Genomic DNA, 27,234 nt, shown 5'->3' with positions numbered 1-27,234 from the left:
ACATACTCCTTACCTTAGAAAAGTTTTTCCTTCGGTTATTCCTTTGGTGTGTTCAGGAACAACCATAACTTCCATTCGCAGGAGCTGAACAAACCCCACAGAATTCATGCTGAGCTAGAATCTGCTGGTTTAATTCCCTGCTGGGAGTCTGCCAGTTGGGAAATGCTGACCAGCAAGTACAGGTCTTAATTACACAAATCCAGAAGCTGCTGCCAACCTTTCCCCATTGAGAAGCATTTGCTTTCTAGTGTTCTTCTTGATGAACAGATTATCACTCAAACATAATTCATTGCTGTTTTATATTGTAAGTAATTAAATGAAGAAACCTTTTAAACTCAAGGGAATTTTAATAGGTTACTTGCAAAATGTTATTGCAGGCAACAACTTGTACATGATTTTAGTTCCAAACCCACCAAAAAATTATACAAATCAGCATTGTAAAAGTGTCAAATTAATGCCTTACAGGCTTTGCTGGCAGAATTAATTTCTAAATTCTAGATGTGGGGAAATGTTACTTTCATTTTTTTCCTTTTCCATTTTTTTTTTAGAAAAATTTACAAGTGAAATATTACTACAAAACTTTTTTATAAGGAATTTTTGCAAAACATTTACATTTTTACCATCAACTATTTTTCTGTTTCAAAATCATTATGTAGATTTAATACCCTATGCTGCACATCAATTCTTGCGGGATGACAATTCAGTGACATGCATAAAGAAACACCACAAGGCATTAAAATGAAGACTTAAATACAAATATTGTTGCAATAAAACAGTTATAAAATTGAAAAATAGGACCTAAACATCATGCTTACTTAACTTTGACAAATTAACTTTTTTCTCCTAGATTACACACTTTTATTACTGCTCTCGTGAAAGAATGTGATAAATAATGACTTAACACCAATTTCTAATGTAATCGGCAACACATACACGAACCTAACCAAAGAAAGTATATTGTAAGAAAAAAACTATTCTAACACTGGAGTTCTACCATGGTAAATACACTTTGCACTGATAATTACAATAAAGCAAAATTTTTAATGGTGGCAAAGGGAATGAACAGTGAAATGCCATTAAACAAGATACTACTGCACATCTGTGCCCTATTACTTACAACAGCTATATCCCACTGAGTCAAATAAAGGACATTGAAATTTACGATCCTTTTAAGACAGAAAAGTGGATTCAGAATGGTATGCAGAACAGACTGTCAAAATGTTTCTAATTCCAGCGGTAAAATGTGCACCTGCTAACACAAGTTAATGTACTTGAGATGCTATGAAGCCAACCAGATTTAGATTTTGATACATCTATAATAGGGATTCATTGCAGATTAAAAATGACTTCAGTTTCCTATCTGCATACGTAAGTATGCATGAAAAAAATTATATATGAAATGGTTGTGCAGAATGCTCATAACTTCAGTTTACAAAAATTGTTAACTTCTAGCAAGTTTCTAGGAAACATGGTATTAACATTAGGAAAGTTCTTCTTTGCATAAAGAAATTTATAGCACTGATTGTGAAGCATAATGATAAAATATATATTTGACGTTTCATTTCCTATATAATAAAATTAACAGTTAATACTACCTAATGTTCATCTGTATTAAATGTAACATCTAATTGATTCTGATGTTTTAAATCCAGATACATCAGTTAAGAGTACTTTAAATAAAATATACAAAATAATGTACAAAACCCAACTAAAATTTAAAGACTCTGTTACAAGTCTACAAAAGCTTTAAGAAACTTGAAATTTATAACCACAGTGTAAAATTGTTTTTCTTTAATCTCAAAGCTTTTTATGTAAACTGAAAGTATAAAATACCTTCAGCTTAGTATTTTGCTACAAAGGGCTGGCCTAAAGTGTACACAGTGTAAACAATGATTGGTATTTCTCTTGCTTCAAAAATACAGAAAACACCACAAGATTGATAAAGTATTCAGATGAGAAGTATATGTTTTGTGAGGGAATGCACAAGGTATCTGTTATGTCTCTCAAACCAACAGCTACCAAACACATTCTTTCTTTTGTAATTTGCAGGGAAAAAAATCTTATCCTTCTTGCACTGTACTTCCTTTAGTTACATCAAAAATATTTTGGTGTATAAATTTTTTAAAAAACTGGTTATGAGAATTATCACCAAACAACTGTATGCGTAAAAGGTTCCATTTATTCCTATGGGAAGTAATTAAAAATCCTGAGTATGAAATATTTGGCCATCTTTCCTCCTTGTACATACTGGAGTTTTCACATAGAAAATGCAGGGTTTTTTTGTTGCTGTTGTTTTTCATTTCTTCTATATTTCTATTAAACTGGCACATCTGAAAATGTAACCAAACCTTTGAAATCAAAAGTTGTGTAGTAAAAAGATAACTATATTCCTCTTTCTCCAGTTTGTTTTGTGGTTGGAGGCTCAATGTAAGATTTGATAGGTAACATATTTATTACCAGCCCACATATTATCCTTGATGAGAAAATAAAGACAGTAATATTTTGGGGAAAAAAGAGACAATGTTTACTTTCAATACCTTTTTTTTGGTTAAAATGTGATAATTAATTCTTTTCTTTGGCTATTAAGTCAAAGCATAAAGAACTCAGCACATTAACCACAATATAATAAACCAGTATTTACAGAGAGAAGATACTGGAGAATGAGCTACAACACTCAATTGTCTGATTAATTTCCATGAATTCTAACAAAATTAAAACATTTAAATACTTAAAATTGAGGTTTTATGATTCATGTTGCCTACGAGTTAGAAATGGACCATGGATGTTTTAAAAAGTAATGAAATGAAATACCAAAAATTGACACGAAAGTTGCCATATTCATTTTTCATCCTACCATAAAGATACCATTACTTTTGTAAAATCTAACGTTAATATCTTCCTATGATTTTATCTTTCCTACTGTATACACTAACTCTACATAACCTTAGCTCTCCAAACAAAGAGAGGAATTAGAACTCACTGATTGTCATTTATACACACTACTATAATGTAGTGGTCAAAATAAATCTGAGGTCCACCTCAGAACCACTTCGCAGCATGCATCATCCAGCTGCTTCTTGAGTAATTCCAAAACTTGAGAAAAGACGGCCAAAATCAACTGACGTGTTCTATGGACTAAGCAAAAACCTAAAATATTTCCACTGTCGTTCAATCCATATTCAGTTTTGCTGTGCCTTATGGGAAAAGGATGTTCTAATGAAAATATTACAAATTTATTTTAAAAACAAAGTACCTTCATCAAATGACATTAATCCTAGTCAAGGTCCACCCTGTTTTACATTGATATTATCTGATTTATAAACACATTAACATACAATGCTAAAATAGGGGGGGAAAGTTCATTTAAAATCATTACATGATATACAGACATATAACTAAAAAAGTACAGTATGGAAATAATATTCCCCCATCTGTTTATCCAGTACATCAATTTGCGCTGTTTGTATTTTTGAAATTTTTGTCTTGTTGCACCGGTGTACACTTCCCATGCTGACCCTCCAACCTGGAACACTTACAGAAGTCATGACTGAAAACATGATTTCCTGCTCTGTAATCCACTTTACCAGCCCACTTCCATATCCTGAAAGGTATGTAAACTTAAGTGCAGCACTAGGCGTCCATATAAATGATCCTTTCAGAATTCTTCCATGTTTGTTGAAACATTAGGGGTTGCTGGGTTTGAATCTTGAGAAATGGCAGCAACAGTGACAATTCTTGGAGAACCAAGAACCTCAGTAACTGAAGAGTCCAGTTCTCCTGAGGTAACAATAGCAAGGGCTGTTCCACCACCCTTCTTGTTCTGATGAGTTTTGACATGTTTCGAGAGATGGTCACTTCGCATAAACCTTTTAGAACATTCTGGGCACTCAAATCTCTTTTCACCTTTTTTAAAAGAAGAACAAAACCAAAATGTTACTGAAGGACAGAACTGAGCATTTGAATCTGACCCTCTTCTATTCAACATTTGAAGTGTCTTTAAAAGGACACAATGTTTTCTCTTCTACCCATGTGATTTCCAGGTGTGTTCCATTCAGTCACAGGCTTTTGGCAATCTACTCTTCACTACCATAATGCTCTCAACAAATATTTGCTATGCTGTGATTATCTGGTGAGAAGTTTGAATTTCAGGTCACCAGAGAATTTTCATAAACTTCCATAAAATTAACAGAGCAAGAGAGATAAAAGCCCTGAAAAAATGACTTGATAGCAGTTTTTAAGAATACTTTTGTTATTTAGATTACAGTGATGAGAAGGGAATTTGGAAACATGAATCCCAAAGCTCCATGAGGATGTATGAAATCTACGTCAAGAGACATAAATTCAACATACCAAGAAGTCCTGTCACTGTTCAAACGTAATTAGCGCTTAGACTTTGAGTGCTATCTTCTGATGCTATAAGTTGCGGGGGGAGATGGGGGGACACACCTTCTTGGGGCTAGAAATATGAAGACTGATAAAATTTTCGGTTTCTAAAAGGTCCATCTTCCAATCTGAACTGTTAAGAGAACTTGCTTTATCAGTTCTTACTTGAAACTTCAAGACCTCCCCAAGAAGACCAAATCTGATGTATGGACTAGGTTAAAAATTTTCTTAAGAATTGAGCTAGTTCAAGTGAGGAAATGATGACCCTGGTCCATGGCCAATCGTACATCCCTGATCTAAATTTGTCAAGTTTAGATCAGGGACTAGCTAATATACATCAGGTATCTGTGATGAAACGGTCATCTTTTTCTAGCATAGGTACAGAAGAACAGTTTGAACAGATCTCATTTTACTTATCTGATTTCACAATCAGCTTGAATTGATGAAAACTGAAATCTACCACTTCCTCGGTTTTAAAGTTACTTTATTTACATTTCAAAGTAGTTTTCAGAGATCCTAATAAGTGAGAACTTCGATATCACTGTCTAACCATGGCCACTATGATTCAGACTTGCTGTACTATGCATACAGAGAGGGATGACCAACCTGTGTGGGTTCTTCTATGTCTTTGTAACTCATCACTCCTTGTAAATCGCTTGCCACAAAAAATCCAGTTGCATACAAATGGTCTTTCACCGGTATGCCAGCGCAGATGTGCTCGAAGATGAGATGTCTTGCCATAAACCTTTCCACATCCTTCAATATGGCAGATATGTTGTTTCTTTTTTCCTGGCTCATTGCTGCCTCTAAAAAGATCAAATTTAAACAGGTAAGCAATTATATTCTAAAATATTAGTAGGTATTAGGAAAAATATTTCATGCTAATAGAGACAACTATAATCCCCTGTCTAAAAAGAAACATATAAACATACTTTCTAATAGAAAAATATTAAAAATGTAGGCAATATAAGAAAACCTCATGCCCAAATGAGGCAATCTGTAATAAGATGCCTAAATACATACTGATAAAATTTACATTTACCTTCCTTCTCCTTCTCTGCAATTAGGACATGAGCAGGCAACTCTTCTCAATCTCTTGCCAGGTTGCACTTCCTGGTCAGAAGCTTGTTGAGCTTGTTGCAGCTGCACTTGTGTTATCTGATCAGGACTAACAGCACCAATTGCTGCATTAGCAATGCCACCTACTGCTACAGTAACAGGAGCTATTGTGGCTTGCTGTACTTTTACTCCATCCTGTCCTTGCTGTTGACCTGTAAAGTAAGAAAGTTTTTGTACCTTTTATTAGTCATTTCAATAAGTGAAATGCACAAATAAACTTCATATGTTTTATAGAACAAAAATCCACCTACAGTTAAAGGAAGCTGCAAACCAAATATTAAATCCAGGTATTTTCCAGAAGCACTACCACAGTGCTTACCTGCTAGCTTAGATAGTCTTGTTTAATGTAATTTGTTATTAGTACAAGACTGCAAATTACTGACTGATACTAAGAAACGTGAACTAGTTTAACGTGTGTTTTCTTTTTCTCAAAAGCTGAGATAAATGAGAAACCATTAAACAAAATCTTACACAGAAATACTCTTAAATCTATTGCCAATTAATGTCTTCCTAATAACCTTTGAAAACATACCTACATTCAGAAAACTATAATTACCTAATTTTAAAAGTTGCTTTATGGCACATCGTCACTTCTCATACAATCTCTCCTGAATCAACATTGAACCACAAAGGAACTTACACAAAGAAGAAGAAATGTTGTAGGACTAGACTTGAAAAAGCTAGCATACCAGAGCTTTGTTGGGTTTGTTTTGGGTTTTTTTTTCAGGATTGTCTCCACCTGGGATTGGGTAATCCTGGTTATACACAAATATTGGGGGACAAGAGGTTGGAGAGCAGCCCCACGGAAAAAGACCTGGGGGTCTGGCTTGATGGCAAGTTGAATATGAGTCAACAGTGTGCCCTGGCAGCCAAAAAGGCCAACCATGTCCTGGGGTGCATCAAGCACAGCATAGCTAGCTGGTCGAGGAAGGCGATTGTCCCACTCTACACTGCACTAGTGCAGCCCCACCTAAAGTACTGTGTGCAGTTTTGGGTGCCTCAATATAAGAAGGACATCAAACTGTTAGAGTGTGTCCAGAGGAAGGTGACCAAGGTGGTGAAAGGTCTCGAGGGCAAGACGTATGAGGAGTGGCTGAGGTCACTTGGTTTGTTCAGCTTGGAGAAGAGAAGGCTGAGGGTGACCTCATCACAGCCTACAACTTCCTCAAGGAGGGCAGTGGAGGGGGAGGTACAGATCTCCTCTCTCTGGTGACCAGCAATAGGACACATGGAAATGGTATGAAGCTGCATCAGGGGAAGTTCAGATTAGACATTCGGAAAAGATTCTTCCCTGAGAGGGTGGTCAGTCACTGGAACAGCATCCCCAGGGAAGTGGTCATAGCACCAAGCCTGCAGAGTTCAAGGAGCATCTGGATGATGCTCCTAGTCATATGGTTTATTTTTAAGTAGTCCTGCGAGGAGCAGGGAGTTGGACTCAATGATCCTTATGGGTCCCTTCCAACTTGAGATATTCTATGATTCCATGATTTTGTTTTGCAGAAGGGAGTATGTTTTCAGGAAGACTGGAAAAGCAGCTTGACTGAATCAAATGGAATTCTAAGATTGACTTGAATTAAGAATTCAGTTTCATTGCATAAGTCCATTAATCTCACTGGGTTGCTTAATCAAAGGAAATCAGGATTACTGTCTTGATATTAAAGCAAAATAAAGACTATTCCAATATAGGTAAGAAGTGTAGTTACTTGAGTGGCAGGGTAGTATTATGTTTGCTTAAAAAGTTAGTACTATACGGTCTAAGAAAATAATGTGACAAACTAATCCTGACACAGAGATATCACTTCCAGCTGCAATGTGACAACACTGAATGCCAGTCCTGCCAGTAACAGGAATGGGACAAAATACCATTAGATGCTGCCATTTTCAAAAATTCTGTGCCTTCATACAAATGGGAAATAAGAGGAAATACTACCTACTTATTGAGAGAGTGTAATGACCAACCAGAATTCCTTAGAATAGACTATAATATTTTAAGACTTGAAAGTCCTCTGTATTGAAGCATTAATTTAAAACTTGCAAATCTCTCAGAGATAACATGATTCAGAGAGATTCAAGCGGGTACTCCAACTTACTTCTCAAGCATCCATAACAGACACCATCAATGGGGATAAGACTGTGAACAACAGTCTCTGAAGTCTAAACTGCCTAGCTACCAAGTGAATTCATACACAACACAGCACAGGATAATGACTACTTCATTCACACAATTGCTGAGAAGCAATATATGCTTTGACAGGCTATCTTGTATAACACCATGATAACAGCCATAGCTGAAATCTAACACACACCACCACGTACGTGCAGATAGGTTAGGACTAAAGAACATGATATACAGAGAACCTCCAAAATTATTTGACTGTCCTCTCAGAGACCACTGTTGGCTACAGGAAATAGAATAAATCTGTCTTGTGCCTAGGTCAGTACCAGGTTATTTTCACCAAAGCCACTGACCAAATTTTCCCACTTATCTCTCTTGGTTTCCATCCAGAACTTGCACCTGACCTGCCTAGATACAAATGAATGTGAATTTCTTGTTTTCTTAAGCAGGCCACAAGTATTAACAGATGCTGAGTACTTTTGGTTCTCTAAAAAGAACAAGGATAAACCCAGAATAGATAATGATTGAATTCCACTTGCTGTTGGACAGATAGATAGTAAACAAACAAAAAAAAATCTAAGAAAAGTCTGGTATTTGCAGTAGAGGAACCATGGAAAAGGAATTACAGGTTTAATCTCGAGTGCAGAGTCTTCATATGTCTAGGATAGAACAAAGTCTTTCTTTTCAGAATAGCAATGTACTGGAAATAAATTTACTTCCCATATTCTAATGGGAAAGAAAAGCACTCATGAGAATCCTTGAGGGAGAATATGATAGGGTAAGGAGAACATTGTGGTATAAATGCAAATAGTAGTATCTAGTACTTGGGTCTAACAGTGGCAGAAGAGGACATGAGCTTCCAAAGAAAGCACTAGTCCAGGGGCAATTCCTTGTCAGGCTGTTAAGCTGCTGAAGTGCTGACCAAGTGCTATGAATAGGCAGCGTCAAAAAAGGCTGTTCATTTTTGCTATATGTAATGCTCATCTTAACATGATAACGTGATTGCTTGTGTTGAAAACCAGCTGCAGTTTTTGGTTAGCCAAAGGTAAATAAATTAACAGGAAGAACTTGCTCAGCTCACGGAGCACAAACCACGCTCTCTCTGTTAGACATACCCAAGATGCAAACTCCTTTAATTCACAGAGCAGCACTATAAATGATGAGTCTACGAACAGGCACTACAGAAGTTAAAGAGGTAACAGATATTATGGCCACACCTACTGCAGCCTCTTATGCTATTTTCACTATCACTCGCGTTTTCAAGTACATTAATAAGAATTATCCTTTGTTGTTGAAGTCTGTTAGAGGGATGACTCCATCCATGTCAAAGACCTATTTTAGCAAAAAAGTCCTGGGACCTAACCAGTCTGTGGTCAGAACGCAACTGAACAGCATAATTTTCTGTCAATTTTCCCTTTCTCTCTAATTTTCTTGAATTGATATTAAAGTTTCAATGCAACTTCCCCCCCCCCCCCCCCCCCCCCAGGCTGCCAGACCAAGGCTTTCCAAGTAAGATGTGAATTGTGGCACTTGAACCCTGAGAAGGACAACTCCCTTTTTAATTCCATGTCTAGTACTACAGTGATGAATGTCCAGCACATAAATGTGGATTGGTCAGATCCAGCAAGAGTTATGAGGAAGCCTGTTCAGCATTTCTAAAAATCCGATATATTGTGCTGGTTCGACACAAATCAACTTTCAGTCTCTAAGTTATGAGATGACCAACCACACAAGGGTCTTCTGACACTTCGTCAGAATATCAAGTACTACTGCTGACACATACTTTATCTGCTCCAAACCTTCCTCCTCTTATGTGAGGACCACAGGTATCTTGGAGTATAGGATACACACTGATGAGCTACAACCTTAATCTATTTATTAAAAATAATATAGTGATACATCTGAGTAGAAATTCTTCACAATAACTGTAAAGGTGACAATAAAAATACAAAAGAGAAAATGCCCAAAGTAAGGTTGTTCAGGCAGACAATTACATTATCCATCTGGTTTCAGTTAAACAGTAATTAAATGACTGCTCTTTAGATGGCATTAACAAAGTTATTACATTTTGTAATGTGAATGTTGACTTTCTTCTTTAAATTAATCTCACAGAGATGTTATTTACACTCCCTTCCCTTGGATTCCACTTACTAAATTCAAACCAGAAGGTTCTGAAACTCTCAAAATATCACACAGATAGCCTTATTTAAAGATCCAGGCCACAAAATTCAATAAGCAAATCTCTACTTTTTCAGACAATAGGGTAATTGAAAGAAGCATACATATCTGATAAATATTCTTTGCCAGAGATTTACATAGTTATCAGAAAACACTGGGAAGTTCAATAATGTAATTCCTGGACTTAATTTTTGTTTTGAACTCCTGAAAGAGCATCCGAACAAGCTAGCACACTAGTAGTATACAGGATAGAAAGAAATGCATCTATTCTCATTTTAAAGTTGTTAAACATAAAATTCTTTATTCTTGTTCTTTGACAGTAAAATGAATGTATTTTAGACTAGCTGAAAAAATCTTTTCTCTTGAAGAAAAATCAGAAAATTTTCACAAAACAACTGACAGAACATGGCCTGGTCTAAATCTCAAAGTGAATCTGCTATAGTCTTGAGTTGCATGGGATTTTGATTTTTTTAAACTATATCCTAGAATCCACTACAGATTACTAAGGGCTTTAACTTTTACACCAATTATACTTGTTAAGGGAAGATAGAGGAATTTCATATTTTTTTAAATCAAGTTTACTGAGGAAAAGATACTGAGAAAACTTAATTGCTGATATGAGTTTGTCTGCAGCATACAAAATTAAATCAGGGCAACTTCTAAAAGTTTATAAAAAAATTAGCTTTTTCAATAGAGAGGATCTAGATATAAATTAGCTTTTTATTTGAAACAAACCCTGCTTATTCTGAAAACAGGTGACTGAGATAATGTTATCCATACAGGAACGTAATGACCTCCTCACACTTTCTAGATGGAGAAAAAAGATCTAGTAAAAATAAACCATATGACTTCTTACTAGGGGCATTAAAATACTGTTTACAGCCTTCCAGAAATTCTGCTACAATCATGAGATCACTTGACATTGCTTCTTCCTGACATACTCCAAACCACAAGACCTGATATCACTATACTTCACCACTCATAATCAAACCTTTCAGTAACAAGAACTCTCATGTTTCAACACAGATTTCAGAAAGAGGTCTAAACAAATCATTACATGAGGGAACAAAGTCACACTTCAGTTCACCTATGTTATTCCATATGAGTTGTCAAAGCAGTCACTGCACATTTACACTTGCTTTTAGAAGATAAAAAGTTTTTCTTAAGTTCGCACAATTTCTTTAATAGTGAATTCCTGTAATTGTAATTGTGAAATATTCTTGATTAATAAAAATCATCACTGAACTTGTGTATGACTGAACTTTATTGTACATGCTGTCAGGTTACAACATTAAGTTAAAACAAAATGATAGCATAAAAAAATAACACTGATACCAACTACTCCATTGCATTTCATTTTCTTTCAGGTCTAAGTTCTCTCTTTCTTTTGGATAGTAACGATTTATTTGACCACAGGACAACATGCAAGCAACAAGGCAACCTGACAGGGTATTTATTTTGCAAATGAAGTGCAGTAAGATTCTCACTCATTGCAATATTACATACATGATTATGACTGAATGTAATTAAGAATAACATTATAGAAATTTTTAAAGCTTCTCAAATAGAAAAACCTGCATGATTTTAGTCACTAATGTTTCCCATTTAAGCTGTTAAGTAAATGCATTACTTATTACCACAAGATACAGGATTATCAAGATAAAGGATTGCATATCCTTTGTTCTTCAGCATCACTTAATCAGCTTTCCAATTTTGTAGTAAAACTGCATCTTAGGAGTTACAACTCATATACACTTTCCCATACATATGAGTCTGTAACACATTCACACAAGAAAACTAAACAATTTTAAGTAATTACTATGAAGTCAAATAATACACATATATACACACACACATATATCTCAATCAATTTTAGGCTTCAAAGCTAATTTGCAAAATAACAACTCCTATAACACCACCTGGATGATTAAAGAAAGCTAATGCATGGTACCTAGGAAGTACTTTCCTACAGAGCGACTGACCACTGAATATCGTGGTTATTAGGCTTAGCCATCCATCATAAGTCAAAACAAGTTTCCTTTCACTACACATTGCACCTGCATTCCTATCCTTGTTCACATGAAGCAGCAAGCATGAAAACCTACTCTTTGAGGCAAATAGGGCAGAAAGGGAAGAAAAGGACTTCACTTTAATGAATCACAGAAATCATGGGAGTCAAACTTGAGAAAAATGGATCTTGGAAGGAAGAGAAATTTAAGACTACAAAAACAACACTTCTAGTTTCTGGTGCTTAGCTCCCCAGAACAATTTGTATAGATTTCCTGTTGCTGTTGTGCAACCACCATTCAACAGTCAAAAAGATGACAGCATTAATGACAGAGAGTTATCTCAGTAGTGTGCACCTTACTGCAAAATCTGAGGAACACTTTGCAAAAATGTACCTAGAGCCAGAGTGGCTAATATTGCAAAAAAGAAAATTTGTTCAACTGGATATTCTAAAAGTGAAAGAGAAGGTTGTAACTGATGTTCATAATTCAATGTATATTACCACAGGACAGCTAAGTAAAGTTTATGACAGCGTGCAGAGTTCCAAAGCTCTACAAGCATCAGAGCTGATGCAGCAACTCACCCACTCAACAACTTACTGATGCAAAGCAATGGGGGAAAAGAGGTTTCTTATCTTTCCCCTTCCTCTGCATACACCAAGTACAGTCAGTTTGCAAACATCCTTTACTCAATGACATACAGATAATTTATAGTAAGCGAATATTTATATATGTTTACATATATTTATTTTTCTATTTATTTATAATACAATATATTTGTTTATAATAATATATTTATATAAGATAATAAAAGATAACACTTTAAGATATAGCCAAGATTTTAAAATATAAAAAAAGTCTGTGGCAATAGTTTATAGTCAGAGATAATTTTTTTCCAAACAAAAACTAATAGGAAGGAGGTTTCATGCTGAAGAATGAAATACAAATCACACCTTAAAATTAAATATATGTGAAGACAACACTGAGCTTCAGTATTTACACAGAAGACAATGCAATTCAGTGCTACTTAGATGGTACGCAGCCAATTCTGCCCTCTCTTCTACCCTGAAGCAGTGGTTTATAAAGATTTATGAAGAAACAACACGTGACAAAAGAAGAATTCCCCAGAACAGAAACTGTACAATAGCTGATGCAAGGGACCCACACATTCTGTAGAGAAGATCAGTTTGGAGTAGAGAGAGGAATTGGATTCACCCACCTACTACAAGAAATTTGGATCATCAGAGCACAGCATTGTGTCCAGGTGCTACTACAAGCAGAAAGTTTCCAGTACAAACTGCAGCATCAACTAGATATCTGTCTTTCTACGTCCTACAGGGGCACTGCAGCAAGTTGCTATCTTTTGATCTTTTGCCTGTTGCTGACTTTGACAAGATTTGTGAGAACTTGTTATCCTTTCCTCCAAAAGCTTCCTATATCAAATGTCTTAGTGTGTTCAAAAATTACTGAACAGCATCATAATTAAGCCTAACTTCTGTGAAAAATACCACTTAAAAGCATGAGAGTTAAGGCAGTAAAAAGTAAGTTTGAGGGTTTAAACACCTTAAAACCACTGAAGTCTTCTTCCTTTTGTGCAAGAATCTTACTGGCAACACAAAGACAAAACAATGCCCAAGAAGTTTCATGAAGTTACTTTCATGACTTTTCAAAAAACGTAAGGCTTTACCCAAGTGCTTTACCACAACTTGAAGTCACTTCAGTACTTTGAGACAGGAAAGAAGTTTTCCCAGCTGGTAGTATCTTTAATTAAACTGAAAGCCAGTTTTCCTTTTATTACATTATTAAACATAGGAAAGAGCTATGACAAATACAACACAGAAAGACCTATACAGAAACAACATAAAAATCAAAACAGAGCTACAGTTTCACAAAATTTAGTCTTGCACAACCAAGCAGAGGTTTCAGTCAGAGCAAGGCAATGCCTGTGGTTGTTCTGGATACTGTGGCTTCAAACAGAAAGAAAATATGGTTAGTTTATTAGGTATTCTAAAGGAGGAGTTGGAATCAGGAAAATAACTTATTATACTGCTCTTAAGGCAAGAGACCCTTCCAAAAGACCCCTGATTTTCATTGTCATTGAAAAAACAGTCAAAAAGAAAAGTGTACTTAGGATGAGTGTTTACGAACACTTCTTTGCAGATGAACACAAGTAGTTCCCTGCATACTGAACCTTAGTTAGCTTAGTTCAGCACTTAGCAAATAGCTAACTGAAAACCCAAGTACCAGCTGTGCTGCAGAATGTCAGATGCACTGCATGGGAGCAGATCTAAGAAATGGAGGTTAAGTTTGCTTTTATGGAACACCTCCCTCCACCCCATCACTCTGCCCCAACTCTCAGGTTATTCTACAGCTTATAACCACAACAGAACACGGCCCAGCTCTTTTTCCCAACTCTTCCCCTTAACTCTGAAATAGGGATAGGACTAGAAAGAAACTTGTTGACTGTTAGTCTCCACAGTCCGACTAGAGGAGCTCAATACCTGACAAACTGTAACAACAACAACAAAAATCGAATGCCTATCTTGCACACTTCTGCTATATGGAAACTAAAATACTGGTGTCAGGAAGTGTGTTTTTTAGCATCTCAGTTCGATTTCTGTGTATTACCATGGAAATAGTAAGAGCTTAATCTTGAAAAGACAGAAGGAGGCTGACACAAAAAAATGCAAGCTAAGTTTCCAGTAGTCTATTTGGGTTTTGGGGGGTAGGGCTGGGGTTTTTTTGGTTGGGTTTTGTGGGCTTTGACTACAGTTTAGCTAGCTTACACATTTTACACTTGACTAGAAGGTTCATGAATGTCCTTGAAGTAAATAAACATTTTGGCTATGTGAAATGTTACCTTTATAGTGATCAACATAAAAGTAAATATGCCTCTATGCACAGCAGAGATTAGTTAACAGGTACACAGATGGAAAATGGAAAACCCTTTCAAGAGAAAGGTAGATACTTGACTAAAACTAGGTTAAGTTGTATAGCAGTTGATAATTTATTCAGAATAAAAAAAACACTGGCAAGGCTATTAAAAGTTATTATCAGGAAAAACAAGATTCATAAAACTTTAAAGACCTTTTATAGTAAGACTAAACATGAGACACAAGCCTTGGTTTTATAACAGCCTATGGGTAGACAGGCTAACCAATACAAAGACTAATTTGTTTATTATAGATGTAAAAACTGTAACTTTGTGACAGGATTCATCAGGCAAGGACCAACAAAGCTACATATTATAGAATCACAAAAGAAGGGCTATGTAAATCTCTAAGATCAAACACTTAGAAGTTCTGCCATCTTCTTCTGTAACATTGTTATCCCTTTAAAACTTAGCTTAATCTTCCTTTTTGGTTCAGAACAAACTGAAGAGCTTGATGTTCTCGTCAGTTACTTCCTGATGACCAAAGAAACAAGACAACCAAGGTCCATATTTCTTAACTTCAGTATTTTGCTCAAGGGAAAAATCAACACTTGAAACTACTCTATAATTAAGGAATGTCAGACTTGTACCTAACATGTATCCCAAGGTTTTTTTTGGCAGGAGAATATTAACTGATCATTTTCTCTTTACAACAAAATGATACTAGTCTGCCAATCTATTAAGACTAAATATACATGTTGGGATAACATGGTTTACCTATGACTAGCTGATCAAGGTATATGACTGTTATCCACTGCCAGTAGTATTAAACATCACTGGAAACTCCATTCTTAAGAATGGATGCATACAGAAATCCATATAACTATATCCCAAACTAACCTAAGTATGTGCCATGCTACATTTCTCAAGAGACTGCAGATGTCCAAAGCTATTGTTTTGGTGAAAGTGTCAAGACAAGAGCAAAATACTCATTATAAAAATTACATTTCATTATGCAGTCCTGACTACTTCTAAAGCTACTAGGCTACAGCATATAAATAAAATAACTTCTATTAATTAAAGTATCAATTAAAATTATGGACCATTGAAAAACATACTTGTTTTTCAATGATAACATTGTTTATACTTGAAATTAACATTCCCCTTAAAACATGTCATCCCATTCCATATATAGTTACACTTTTCAATAATCATCAGTGCCATTAAACATTTTTAATATACTAAAACATTTAATATATTAAAACATTTAAAAATATATTAAAACATAATTGATCTATCTTATCTACCAGTGCCAAAATCATATGAAGCCAAGCACTCCATAATTTAAGCTACACTAAGGAAGCTATTGAAATCAGATTTTGAATATGTTTCTTTCCGCCCCTCCACCCACAGTGGTAATAGAAGAACAAGAAGGTTGGTTTAGTGTGGATCTAACCACCTTTAAAAAATAAATTTAAAAAAAATACTAACAGGCTGATTAAGATGTGCAGTATCACTCAGTTTGCTTGCTTGGTATTTTCTGAACCAGAAAAGTTCAGTCAATTCATTTCCTGCTCTATATGCTCTGATTTCTGACAATAGGGAATGAGAGAGGGGATAGCAAAACCTGATGTTCTCAGAGAGTGCACCTGTATTGATGAAACATTTTTATTAGACCCCATACTCCAATAAGGAAATACAGTTTTACTAACATTATTCTTTGATGACTTAAGAACCTACGTTTAATTCTTGAAGTTAATAGCATAGAAACAGCTCATTAGAAACCTATTTCACCTGGCAATTATCAGCAAAGCTGGTACTCGAAATGCTTCCCCTTCCCACTTTATCTAGCAGTAATGATCAAGTCATGCCTTGCTACTCACAGGTCAGGCAGAAAAGACTTGGTTTACTGAGGCATCTTTACCAGGTTATTCTCCATAGGTAATTTAGCTGAACAGGTAGATTGCACATTCCTTATGCATCAAGTTCAGGAACAGTATATTGATACTTTACTTTTAAGCTACCATCAGCAAGGCAAACATTTGTTTTCAACAGCATAGTTCTGCCACTATTTTGAATTTCAGTTTAAGAAAATCCCATAACCAAAGCAATTTTGTCATTAGAGGACTAAATCCTTCTCCTATAATTACTCTGAAGCATTTGAAAAAGGATGCCAGTGCTATAATATTTAGAACACTATGGTTCTGCAACAATTCTCAGCTCAAGGCAATCTGAGAACAGTTGCAAGTGACCTTTCATGACTTTGGAAAAAGTATGCTCAATTTCTATACTCCTCCCAACTACACCCTCAGAATGCTAAGTAACACACTATGAAGTAAAAAACTAAGAAAAACTCCTGCATTTTTTCTGTTTTTTGTGGAAAACAGCTCAGTTCTTTGTACTTATCTTTTTGCTGCAGATTCCATAGCTTGCAGCTTATTTCTTTCAAGGTGTTTGCAGCAGCTTGCTTACCAATGAACATCCAGGGGAACACTGGACGTTATAAAAAAAAAAAAAGATCATGCAACCACCATCCTTCGGCTCCTTTGACTTCCACCCTTGGTATTTATATTTGCCAGTTTGCTTGTATATACTGTGGCTATTTTAAACCCTTTTCACCTTGTTACCACCTACAGGCATCCCTCCTTGCTTAGCCAACACAACTCACTGAGTTCTGTTTCTACACATACTTAGTATTACATTAAGATGAGCAAGGTGACCCACAGGTTACATGTTGTCATGAAAATGCATTTTCTTTCATTCAACAGCATAAGCATAATATTCTAGGACTTGAGACTAAACACCTTCCCCTCCCTCAATAACTAACATACGTGATAGAGATAATAGAAGACCTTGAGTGGTATAAAGGTGAATCAGATTGTTTAATTTAATACAGGAGTTTGAGAACATTAAATAAAAATGTGCCTTATACAACAATTAAGACAAAAATTAATGCAGACAAGTACTGAACATGTAAAAAATTTACACAGACTCAAAAAAAGACAAATTCACAGAAAAGAAATCTGTCAAGGATTATTAAAAAAAAAAAAAATCCCATTTCTGGCTCTGGAAGAACTGAACTGCAGATCACTAAATGGTGGAAAGAGTACCTGAGCAGATTATTCTTGTATGCATCACCTGCAGTCAGCATCAGACAGGGTCATAAACACCTTTGTCTGTTACATTCATAGAATGGTTTGGGTCAGAAGGGACCTTTAAAGATTACCTCATTCCAACCCCTCTGCCACGGGCAGGGACACCTTCCACTAGACCAGATTGCTCAAAGCACCATCCAACGTGGCCTTGAACACTTCCAGGGATGGGGCATCCACAACTCCTCTGGGCAACCTGTTCTAGCATCTCACCACCTTCATAGTAAAGAACTTCTTCCCTACGTTCAATCTAAACTTACTCTTTTTCAGTTTAAAACCACTGTCCCTTGTCCTGTGACTACAGGCAGACCTTGGTATAAAGTCTCCCTTGGTCTTTCTTATAAGTTCCCTTTGTAGAAGGAAGGGCTGTAATAAGGTGTCCCCAAGGCCTTCTCTTCACCAGTCTGAAGAACCCCAACTCTGTCAGCCTTTCTTCATAGGAGACATGTTCCAGCCCTCTGTGGCAGTACATCCCACCCCTCCATCCTGCCAGCAGGAAACAAAACTTCTCCAGGAAGGGAGATGGGGAAGGAAACCCTGGAGGCTGCAGGTTGAAATTTGAACTGGCCAATTGAGATGTGCCAGGTACACCGAGGTGACCCTCCTGGCCAATAGAATTAAATGACCACAGGTCAGATTCGACAGGGGTATAAACGGAGTCCTGCCGGAGGACACGCTGGCAGTCCTCCTTGGAGCAGTGGGTCTGCAGTCAGGGCACGGCCCGAGGTACCTCCTTGAGGGAGAGAGCCCTCAGCTTTTAGGTGATACGCGCATTTTGAGTCATCACTTTAAATCCTGGGGACTCTTAAGTCGGCCATGTAGTATTAATTCTCTTTACATCCTTGAGCCTGTGGTTTTATAAAATGTTACTGGACTTCTAACTAACTTTTGCTGAAAAATAAATCTGAGTTTTAACACCTGTTGGATTTGGTTAGTCGTGCATCTGTAACACGCTCTGATCATTTTCATGGGCCTCCTGGACACACTCTAACAAGTTCATGTCTGTCTTCCACTGGGAACCTCAGAACTAGACACAGTACTACAGATGGGGTCTCACAACAGTGGAGAAGAGGGAGAGAATCACAGCCCTTGACCTGCTGGCCTCACTTCTCTTTATGCAGCTTTTTATGCAGCCCAGCATACAATTGGCTTTCTGGGCTGCAAGCGCACATTACTGGCTCATATCTAATTTTTCATCTGCTAATATTCCCAAGTTTTTTCTCCATAGGGCTGCTCTCAATCCATTCATCACCCAGTCTGTACTGATATTGGGAATTGCCCCAACCCAGGTGCAGGACCTTGCACTTGGCCTTGCTGAACTACATGAGGTTCACATTGGCCCACTTCTCAAGCTTATCAAAGTCCCTCTGGATGGCATCCCTTCCCTCAAGTATATCAGCTGCACCACTCAGCTTGGTGTCATCTGAAAACCTGCTGAGGGTGTGCTCAATCCCACTATGTCATTAATAAAGATACTGAACAGTACTGGTCCCAGTGCAGACCCATTAAGGACACCACTGATTACTGATCTCCATTTGGAGATTGAGCCATTGACAGCAACTATTTGAATGTGGCCATCCAGCCAATTCCTTATTCATCAAATAGTCCATCCATAAAACCCGTATGTCTCCAAGGCTATTGTGTGGGACCGTGTCAAAGGCCTTACGTAAGTCACAGTAGATGATATCACCTGCTCTTCCCTTACCTACCAACACAGTCACTCCATTGTAGAAGGCCACCAGATTAGTCAGCTTCACAAAGGGCAAATCATGTCTACGTTGGCTGTCTCTAATCACCTGTCACCCACATGCCTTGACATAGCTTCCAGGAAGATCTGTTCCATGACCTTACCAGGCAGAGAGGTGAGGCTGACTGGTTGGTAGTTCCCAGGGTCCTCCTTTTTAAAAATGGGTGTGAAGTTTTCCTTTTTCCAGTCACTATTCCTGAGTTTCATGCATTTAATCTTATGTATCATTTTATTCCTGTTTAAAGAATTTGGTAGAATGTTTCAAACTCCTCTGCAAAGTTTGAGCCAGAGTGGTAGTAATATCTAAACAATGTCTTCAGTTTTTGAACCTCAAGTCATAAAACTAGTGACTGTCACACAAGGAGAGTTAATAAAGAAGGGAAGAGAAAGCCTTGAAGACAGGCTGAAGTTGGATGCAGACAAATAAGAAAAGGCAAGAGAAAGCAGGAGACCTAGAGGTACTGACAAATTGCATAACTACTAATAGTAGCGCAACGGAAGTAGCTGGTCAGAGAGAAATATGCCTTAGTAACTCACATTACTACAGACTATGAAACAGAAGGGCAAGGTTCATTACATTTTTAAAGCGCGCCAGTAAGAACATTTGGTATTGGACTTCATTGTCATTAATAACTATTTTAGAGTCCACAGCACATCCCTGCAAGACTTAAAACTCTCTGGTTCCAGTATTGCCAGGCAACAGACTGTTCCACTGAACAGAAGTCATTCCTCCAGGTTATTTTGGTGGATGAACTCCAAATTCCCCGTAATTCAGGCCATGTCACCACTCAAATAAAATGGCTTGAACTTGAGTTGCAAGATGATGGAATCTGGTGACTTTTGCCTAAAGCAACTAACAAAGCTTGGATAAAGTATACATAAGATACAAATAATATTTTTCACTATTTTTAAACGAAAAGTGTCTCATACGCTTTTGCATGGGACAAATACCTTCATCATCATGTAAAAAAATTACTTCAAGATGTATACTTAAGGTAGATACAAGTCTGATTTATTACTTTTTTTTTTTCCCATAAGAAACAGGGAATTATTCTGAAAAGACATCATCTCCACCACCACCACTAGATTCCCACTGTCAGCAAAAACAATGAACAAATTCAGAAAAAGCTTGTGACCTCTTCTGAAGGCTCCAGTGAAAGAAATCCTACAGGCAGAACACAAAACTTTTACAGGGAAACCATTAATATGCAGCATTTCATTACAGTTTAACTGGTCTGTTTTCTCTCACCCCATATTCTTCAGCATCCATAAATGTGCACATTCTATGCTATTCCTAAAACAAATATACTCCAAGTCCAATGTGTTGATGGACAACGAAACTTAGCCCACCAAAAGGAAACGGTCTTATGAACTATATATTTTTCTTAGAACTATCTCGTACTAAAACAAGTTCCTTCCACATAGTCACTTATGCTGTCAATTAACACATGTGGCCAAATACAAGGGCCTGAAAATAAGCTTTAAAAAGGCAAAGGATACCTTATTTTAAGAAGGGGATGGGGGGCAGGGAGGGGGGACAGGACAGGAATCCTTTGAACTTGCATCTACAGCTATCACAGCAGAACCCTTGAAAAAAAGGCAAGGGAACTGTGCAGGACCTGCTTGTCCCCAAACTCATTGAGCCTAAATTCAGGAAGTCATCATCTATTAACATTAAAGGCTATCCCGTTCCACAGGGGATCATGTATAACACAACAATTCACACAGCACAGAAGAAATGCCATTTACTTTGTACAGAACTAGCTTGCTTAAAGGCCATGACAGGTACTGATCTCATAGCAAGGCAGGTATTTGTAGATCCCTGCATGTCCAAGTAAACACGGCTGCTTTTATGTTGTCCATTGTTTGATTAGCTCTTAATTAACTATTTAAAGCTCTGTTTTTAAGGCTCAGATACTTAGTTTCTATCTTCCCATCCAGATTTCTTCTGTACATTTAATTACTCCTTTGTCTGACAGTTTGTACATCTTCTGAGCAAAATTTCACAGAATCATAGAGTGGTGTAGACTAGAAGGGACCTCTAAAGGTCATCTGGTCCAACCACCCTGCTCAAGCAGGGCCACCTACAGCAGGTTGTCCAGGACCATGTCCAGACAGCTATCTCCAAAGATGCAGAGTCCACAAACTCTCTGGGCAACCTGTGTCAGTGCTCAGTCACTCTCACAGCAAAAAAGTAATTTTCCTTTACATCACTGATATCGAATGAGTTTTCCCTCAGGCCAGAAAGTGAAAAGGTGTGAGAACTTCTCTACTTTGCCCTGCTTTTTGACCACACACAACATACAACCCAAAGTGTGATACTTACCAAAAGCAACATTTGAACTTTTAACTAAAAAAATACAACAAGAAAACCCAAACACATTTACTCATCTTGCTTGGTTTACAGTAGTGCCTACACACCTTGGGACCAGAGACTTCAAGTAACAAAGGTTATAAAAAGCAGACCAAAATATAATATTTACTTGAAGATTTTAATATTTTTCTTCCCAATGTGAAATTTGTCTCTTTTGGAATTTAAAATGCATTTGACACAACAACAACAAAAAAACAAAAAAAAGAGACTTTCGCAAAATAGTTCTATAGCTTAACATTTCCGTAGTAATTTTAAGCTAAGAATTTTTGTTATTTGCAGTTAGAGCTCTATTGCTTTATGATTTCATTTACTACTGAAAAACTAAGAGAAAGGTACCTAAATTACGCCATTGTAGAAACAACTAGGAAAACCAATGTTCATGGAAGAGAAATACAACACAAATAAAAGAACAGTTATTTCAGACAAATACTTATTGTGATTATTCCCCCCCCCCCCCCCGAAACTCTGCTAGCTTGATCAGCTGGGTTTGCTTGAAGGACAAAGTAACTTTTTTTTTCCCTAACAAAGTTAGAGCACCTGAATCAATGCATGGGATGACTCCTTCACTCAGTCTTTCCCCGACACTTTCTGAACATCTCTCATATGGCTCATTTCTAACACCTACTACTGCTCATTTGTAGTGAATGATCCACTTCTGGACAGTTCAATTAATGTACAAAAGAGTTCACACCGACAAGCTCAGGTACTGCAGAAAAAGAATGGAAATACCAGTCTGCAGATGTTGAGGTAACCAAGTGGTTTATTTTTTTAAAAAGGTTTCCTGTAACAAAAATAGCAAAAACCATTTCAAATATAAAACAGCAATTCTGAGGAAGTTAATAGCCCTGATCGAGACAGCTTATTCCTTATAAGTGATACGCAGAGTTTAGACTTTAGCATGTTTGTAATTTTCTATTTCATAACCATTCTTTCCTTGAATACTTAATACAGCATTAAGGACTGCACATGCTCTTCACTCTCCTTTCCATGCCACCATGTCTACCATACCCAAAGTGTAGCATCAGGAAGTTTCACAGGAGAGAAATGGAGATAAATAAGAGAAAGAAATTATAACTAATCTCTCACATTCTGACAGCTTGTTCTTGCTCCATAACCTCAAGCCTTGGGGAACAGAAATAGTACTTTATATACAAAGGGATGGAGAAAAGGTCGGAGGATTCACTGGTGCTAGCATAAAATTAAAAGTGCTATGGAAACAGCCATAAGGCCTATCTGGAAGAAGAAAAAAAAATTATTAAAAAAAAAAAAAAAGAAAGGTAGATGGGAATTCAATGGTCACAAAACTTAAGATTAGTTAACGTATGAACCCTGTATGACTAAAGTATGGTCCTGGAGAAGCCAAGCCTGTGACTCATTCCCCTTCTTTCATTCTCAGTTACAAATCTCAACCCCTTTATTTTCCGGAAGACATCAAATGCAATCAGAGGTGCAGTCAAGATAACTGACCAAGACGATATTCAGAATCTTTTGTTCTAATACCTATTAGTGTGTACTAAACAGTTGTACACCATTAGTAAGCAGGAAAAAACCTGCATACAGAAAGGTTCTTCATGCACCCCCAAATCTAGGTTGTTCCCAAAGCAGGCTTCCTAGGAAGAGTCCCCTAGAGAGAAGCAGGGACTTCTCTCTAACAACAGCAGTCAGTCAGCACCTTCCCATGAAGAAAAAGTTTTTCCAAGACAAATTGGACTGCAAGATATTGTAGCAGCTCATCAGCTCCAGATAACTGAACCATTTTGAACCATTACAGCTAAACACAAGGTCAAGATTTTAATTCTGATTACCCAGATTAACATTTCTGTAACACTCCTTAAGTAAGTTGGGTTTAGTGCATCTAACCCAGCTTACTATTTCAACATGCCATGAAGTGCCAAAGAGTACCATAGCAGATGAAATTCTCCCAATGGCAAATTTCTTATTACCACACTATGTTTACTCGCCTCAAAAGTGTTTCAATTAAAGGGAACAATCCTTTGTCCAGTTAAACATGTCTCATCTTTGCATACAATTACAAAAAAACAGATTAAGAGTCAATATGATACTAACATTTGTTTATGCAGACTGGACAGTAGTAAAAAAATGAGTTTTTTCTTACAGTTTTATATTAAAAAAAATTAGTGCCTATAGTCAGGTTGCTTTTAGGACAAGAGTTTATTGTGACTATTACAAGACTTTTACTTGTATGAAATAAAACCAAGCTCATGTAAGCAGTTATCAAACTGGTGGAGAAAACCCCTAAATCAAGTTTTATCTGAACTGTTAAAAATTTGCAAGTTTTACATACAGACTTGCCCTTATGGGACACCGCAGAGACCTTGCACAGAATTTACTTTAGAACTAAGCTCCGTTATCCAGCCTAGAGCCTCTTAATTGCTCCTTTCCCAACTAATAGACCAGCATAACCAAACAGGCATTTCATAACACATATCAAAACTTCATCAGCAAGTACTGAGGTAAAGCTACCAGTTTATTTTTTTAAAAAGACAAGCCACAGGAACTATGCTGTGCACAAGCATACCTTATTCCACTCAACCTCTTCGCAGAGCTCAAACTTTTAAGGCAACAACTTTAGGAGCTAGTGCAGAATACAACACATAGCTCCATACAAATGCATGCCATGACACAAGATATCCCAGCTCACATACTGTCACTTTTCTCATCCTACATCCCCCATGCAGAGATTAGTAATATTGCCTGGTTGGAAAAAGCTTTTTGTTGTTGTTTAAACATATCAAAGCTCTAACAGTAAAGTCTCACGTTCACTGCCGAAGCCTACAAGTCTTTAATTAGATGGAGAACAGGATCATTTAAGGATAGTTTATCAAATACAAACAGTTCCATTTCAATTGATGCAACTGATAATATTAGCTCAACGTTTAGAAGTGTCAGCTATTTTAAAATCTGAATTTTAGTGATAAGTATAAGGTATTTTCTTACAGTTAACATTTATTACAGAAAATCCTGAAAAAAGTATTAGTTTAAAACTGTCTGGTATTCTTGCAATAGTAAATAACAAACCAAACCAAACAAACACCACCCTGCCCTCCCGCCAAATAAACTCAAAACTTTGTCAGACCACTCACCCGCAACACTGGTAATGGTAACAGGAACTCCTTGAACTTGAACACCTGCAGCACCCAGGTTGGCAACACTTACTGTTTGAAGATTAGGTACTGAAGCAAGCTGGGCAGCGTTCAGAGTGATGGGGGTACCAGCAACAGCCACTGGTGCAATCTGGGCAATGGTTGTGCCACCACTTGAAGACACAGGGGTAATGGTTAGTTGTTGGGGTAACCCAGCATTTTGAACTTGAAGATTTGAAAGGCTTTGCAGATTCTGAACCTGTACAGTTTGCCAGCTGATCTGCCCTGATGGTGTTAAAGTTGGAGCCCTGATGAGCACCTGAGTTGGACTCACTGCCTGCAGCTGAACGTTCTGCAAAGGCTGCTGCTGGATGGTCTGTATAGTCTGCCCTGACTGGAGCTGAAATGACTGTGGAGGAATGGCCTGAATAATCTGCTGTTGAGGCTGCTGGATCTGTATCTGCTGCAGAATAGGCTGACCTACGATTTGAACCTGCTGAAGGGAACCCGACTGATCCTGGACATTCTGTAGTCCATTGGACTGAAGCTGACTGGAGCTCTGGCCTTCGGAGTCTGCAGCAGTTGTTTGAGGTTCTTCAGTTGTCTGCTCTGAACTGCTGCCTGCTGTGCTTGTGTATTGGCCTGTTTCTGCAGAGCTTACTAGCGTGTCACTGCTAGTTAGAGATGTTGAGGCAGTGGTCGTAGAGGTGGAAGATGAGGAAGGAGACTCTGGCATTGTACTAACAGAAGCAGAAGTGACAGGTGTGGATGCTAGCTGATTTCCATTGGAAACTCCACTCTCAGTAGACTGGCCAACTTGACCCGAACCTCCTCCAGCTGCCACATTGTTTATCACAGGCAATGCTAAGGTTACCCCACCAATGTTTATAGGTAACGTTGTTACAACTTGCGCCTGAGTACCAGGAATAGTTTGCAGTTGCAGTGGTATGGAAACACCAGGCCTAATTTGGACTGGAACTGTCTGATTTGCTAGGTTTTGAGCAATAACATTCCCCGAAGCTGTCCTGTTTGCAGTTGTGAGGATAGCTTGATTATTCCCTGCAGGAATAAGCTGAATTTGACCCTGTATGTCTTGTAGACCAGTAGCATTAGATGGATTGATTTGAAGTTGTTGACCTTCCGTTGTCTGAATCTGTGGGATCACTTGGTATTGGACGCTACCGCTTGGATTTTGTACTTGAATGACTTGGAATTGTCCAGGGGTTGTTGCAGAAGAATTGCCCGATTTGGTTTTTGAAGGAGATGTACTTCCATTGTTACTGCTGGAGGGACTTGCTGCACTCGAGGCAACAGAAGATCCTTGTTGAGGAACATTATTTTCTTTTGAAGCTGAAGGAGCAGCGGCAACAAGCTGCCAAGCGTTTCCAGCAAGCTGAGTTGTTACCAATTCTAACTGCTGTGGCTGATTCTGAAGCTGCACCAAACCTTGATTTGGATCTATAATAATCTGCTGCTGCCCAGTTCCTTGATTCTCACCAGGAGTTCCTATCTTGCTGCAAGTAGCTGCTAGTAAAGCGAGAGGTGAAGGCTGAGAATCCTATCCGTAAAGAAAGAAAACAGAACAGATTCAGGAGAAGAGCATGAGTATGAACCATCAGAAGTCAGCATTAAGGTTTACACAGGAAGCAGGAAAAAAAAAAAAGCGCTTCTGCATAGACACAGATGATACAGCTCTGAATAAGGAAGTATGTATTTCTGTAAATAATCTTTAAGCATAAAGCCCTCGATTGTCAATAAATGTGACAGCCAGGACCTCAACCGCATCCTCAATCCAGGTTTTTTTTTTTTTCTGCTAAAATAAAGAAAAAAAATTAAAAATGCTCCTATTACATGGAAAGCAGCTGATCACTGCAAAATGCAATCAAAAAAAACATGTCCAGGCAGTAAAACTACTGCACCCAACCAACTACATTTCATCCAACGCAAAGAAAGATGCCCTGAGCAGGAAATGCTGTTAGCTGAACATTTCATTTTAAATGCTAATAGTTTGGGCACTTCCCTGTTCGGGTGTGTGTGCTTTACCTGTGAGCCTCCAGTTTTCCCTTTTTTATTATTATTGTTGTTATTCTCTGCCTCGGGAGATTTTTCTCCCTCTGTGGGCATAGTTTCCTCCTTCTTTTGATCTGCAAAAATATCAAGTGTAACAGGTTAATTATTCACCT

General features: G+C 37.5%; 1 protein-coding gene across 1 annotated transcript in view; it reads right to left on the bottom strand.

Annotated features, from left to right (window-relative positions):
- Positions 1 to 253: 253 nt before the first annotated feature.
- The window catches only part of SP4 (Sp4 transcription factor), a 28,008-nt gene continuing 1,027 nt past the window's right edge, over positions 254 to 27,234 (bottom strand). The window contains exons 2-6 of the mRNA XM_075050491.1: positions 27,095 to 27,195; positions 25,052 to 26,609; positions 5,426 to 5,654; positions 4,990 to 5,189; positions 254 to 3,903 (exon numbers count right to left, since the gene is read on the bottom strand). Of these exons, the coding sequence (XP_074906592.1) occupies positions 3,656 to 3,903; positions 4,990 to 5,189; positions 5,426 to 5,654; positions 25,052 to 26,609; positions 27,095 to 27,195 (2,336 nt within the window). The 3' untranslated portion in view covers positions 254 to 3,655. The remainder of the gene's footprint in view (positions 3,904 to 4,989; positions 5,190 to 5,425; positions 5,655 to 25,051; positions 26,610 to 27,094; positions 27,196 to 27,234) is intronic.

Source organism: Buteo buteo, chromosome 2 (assembly GCF_964188355.1).
Source record: "Buteo buteo chromosome 2, bButBut1.hap1.1, whole genome shotgun sequence".
In the NCBI taxonomy this organism is placed as follows: Eukaryota; Metazoa; Chordata; class Aves; order Accipitriformes; family Accipitridae; genus Buteo; species Buteo buteo.
Note: the sequence above shows the minus strand (reverse complement) of the source record. Positions and strands in the feature narration are given on the sequence as shown.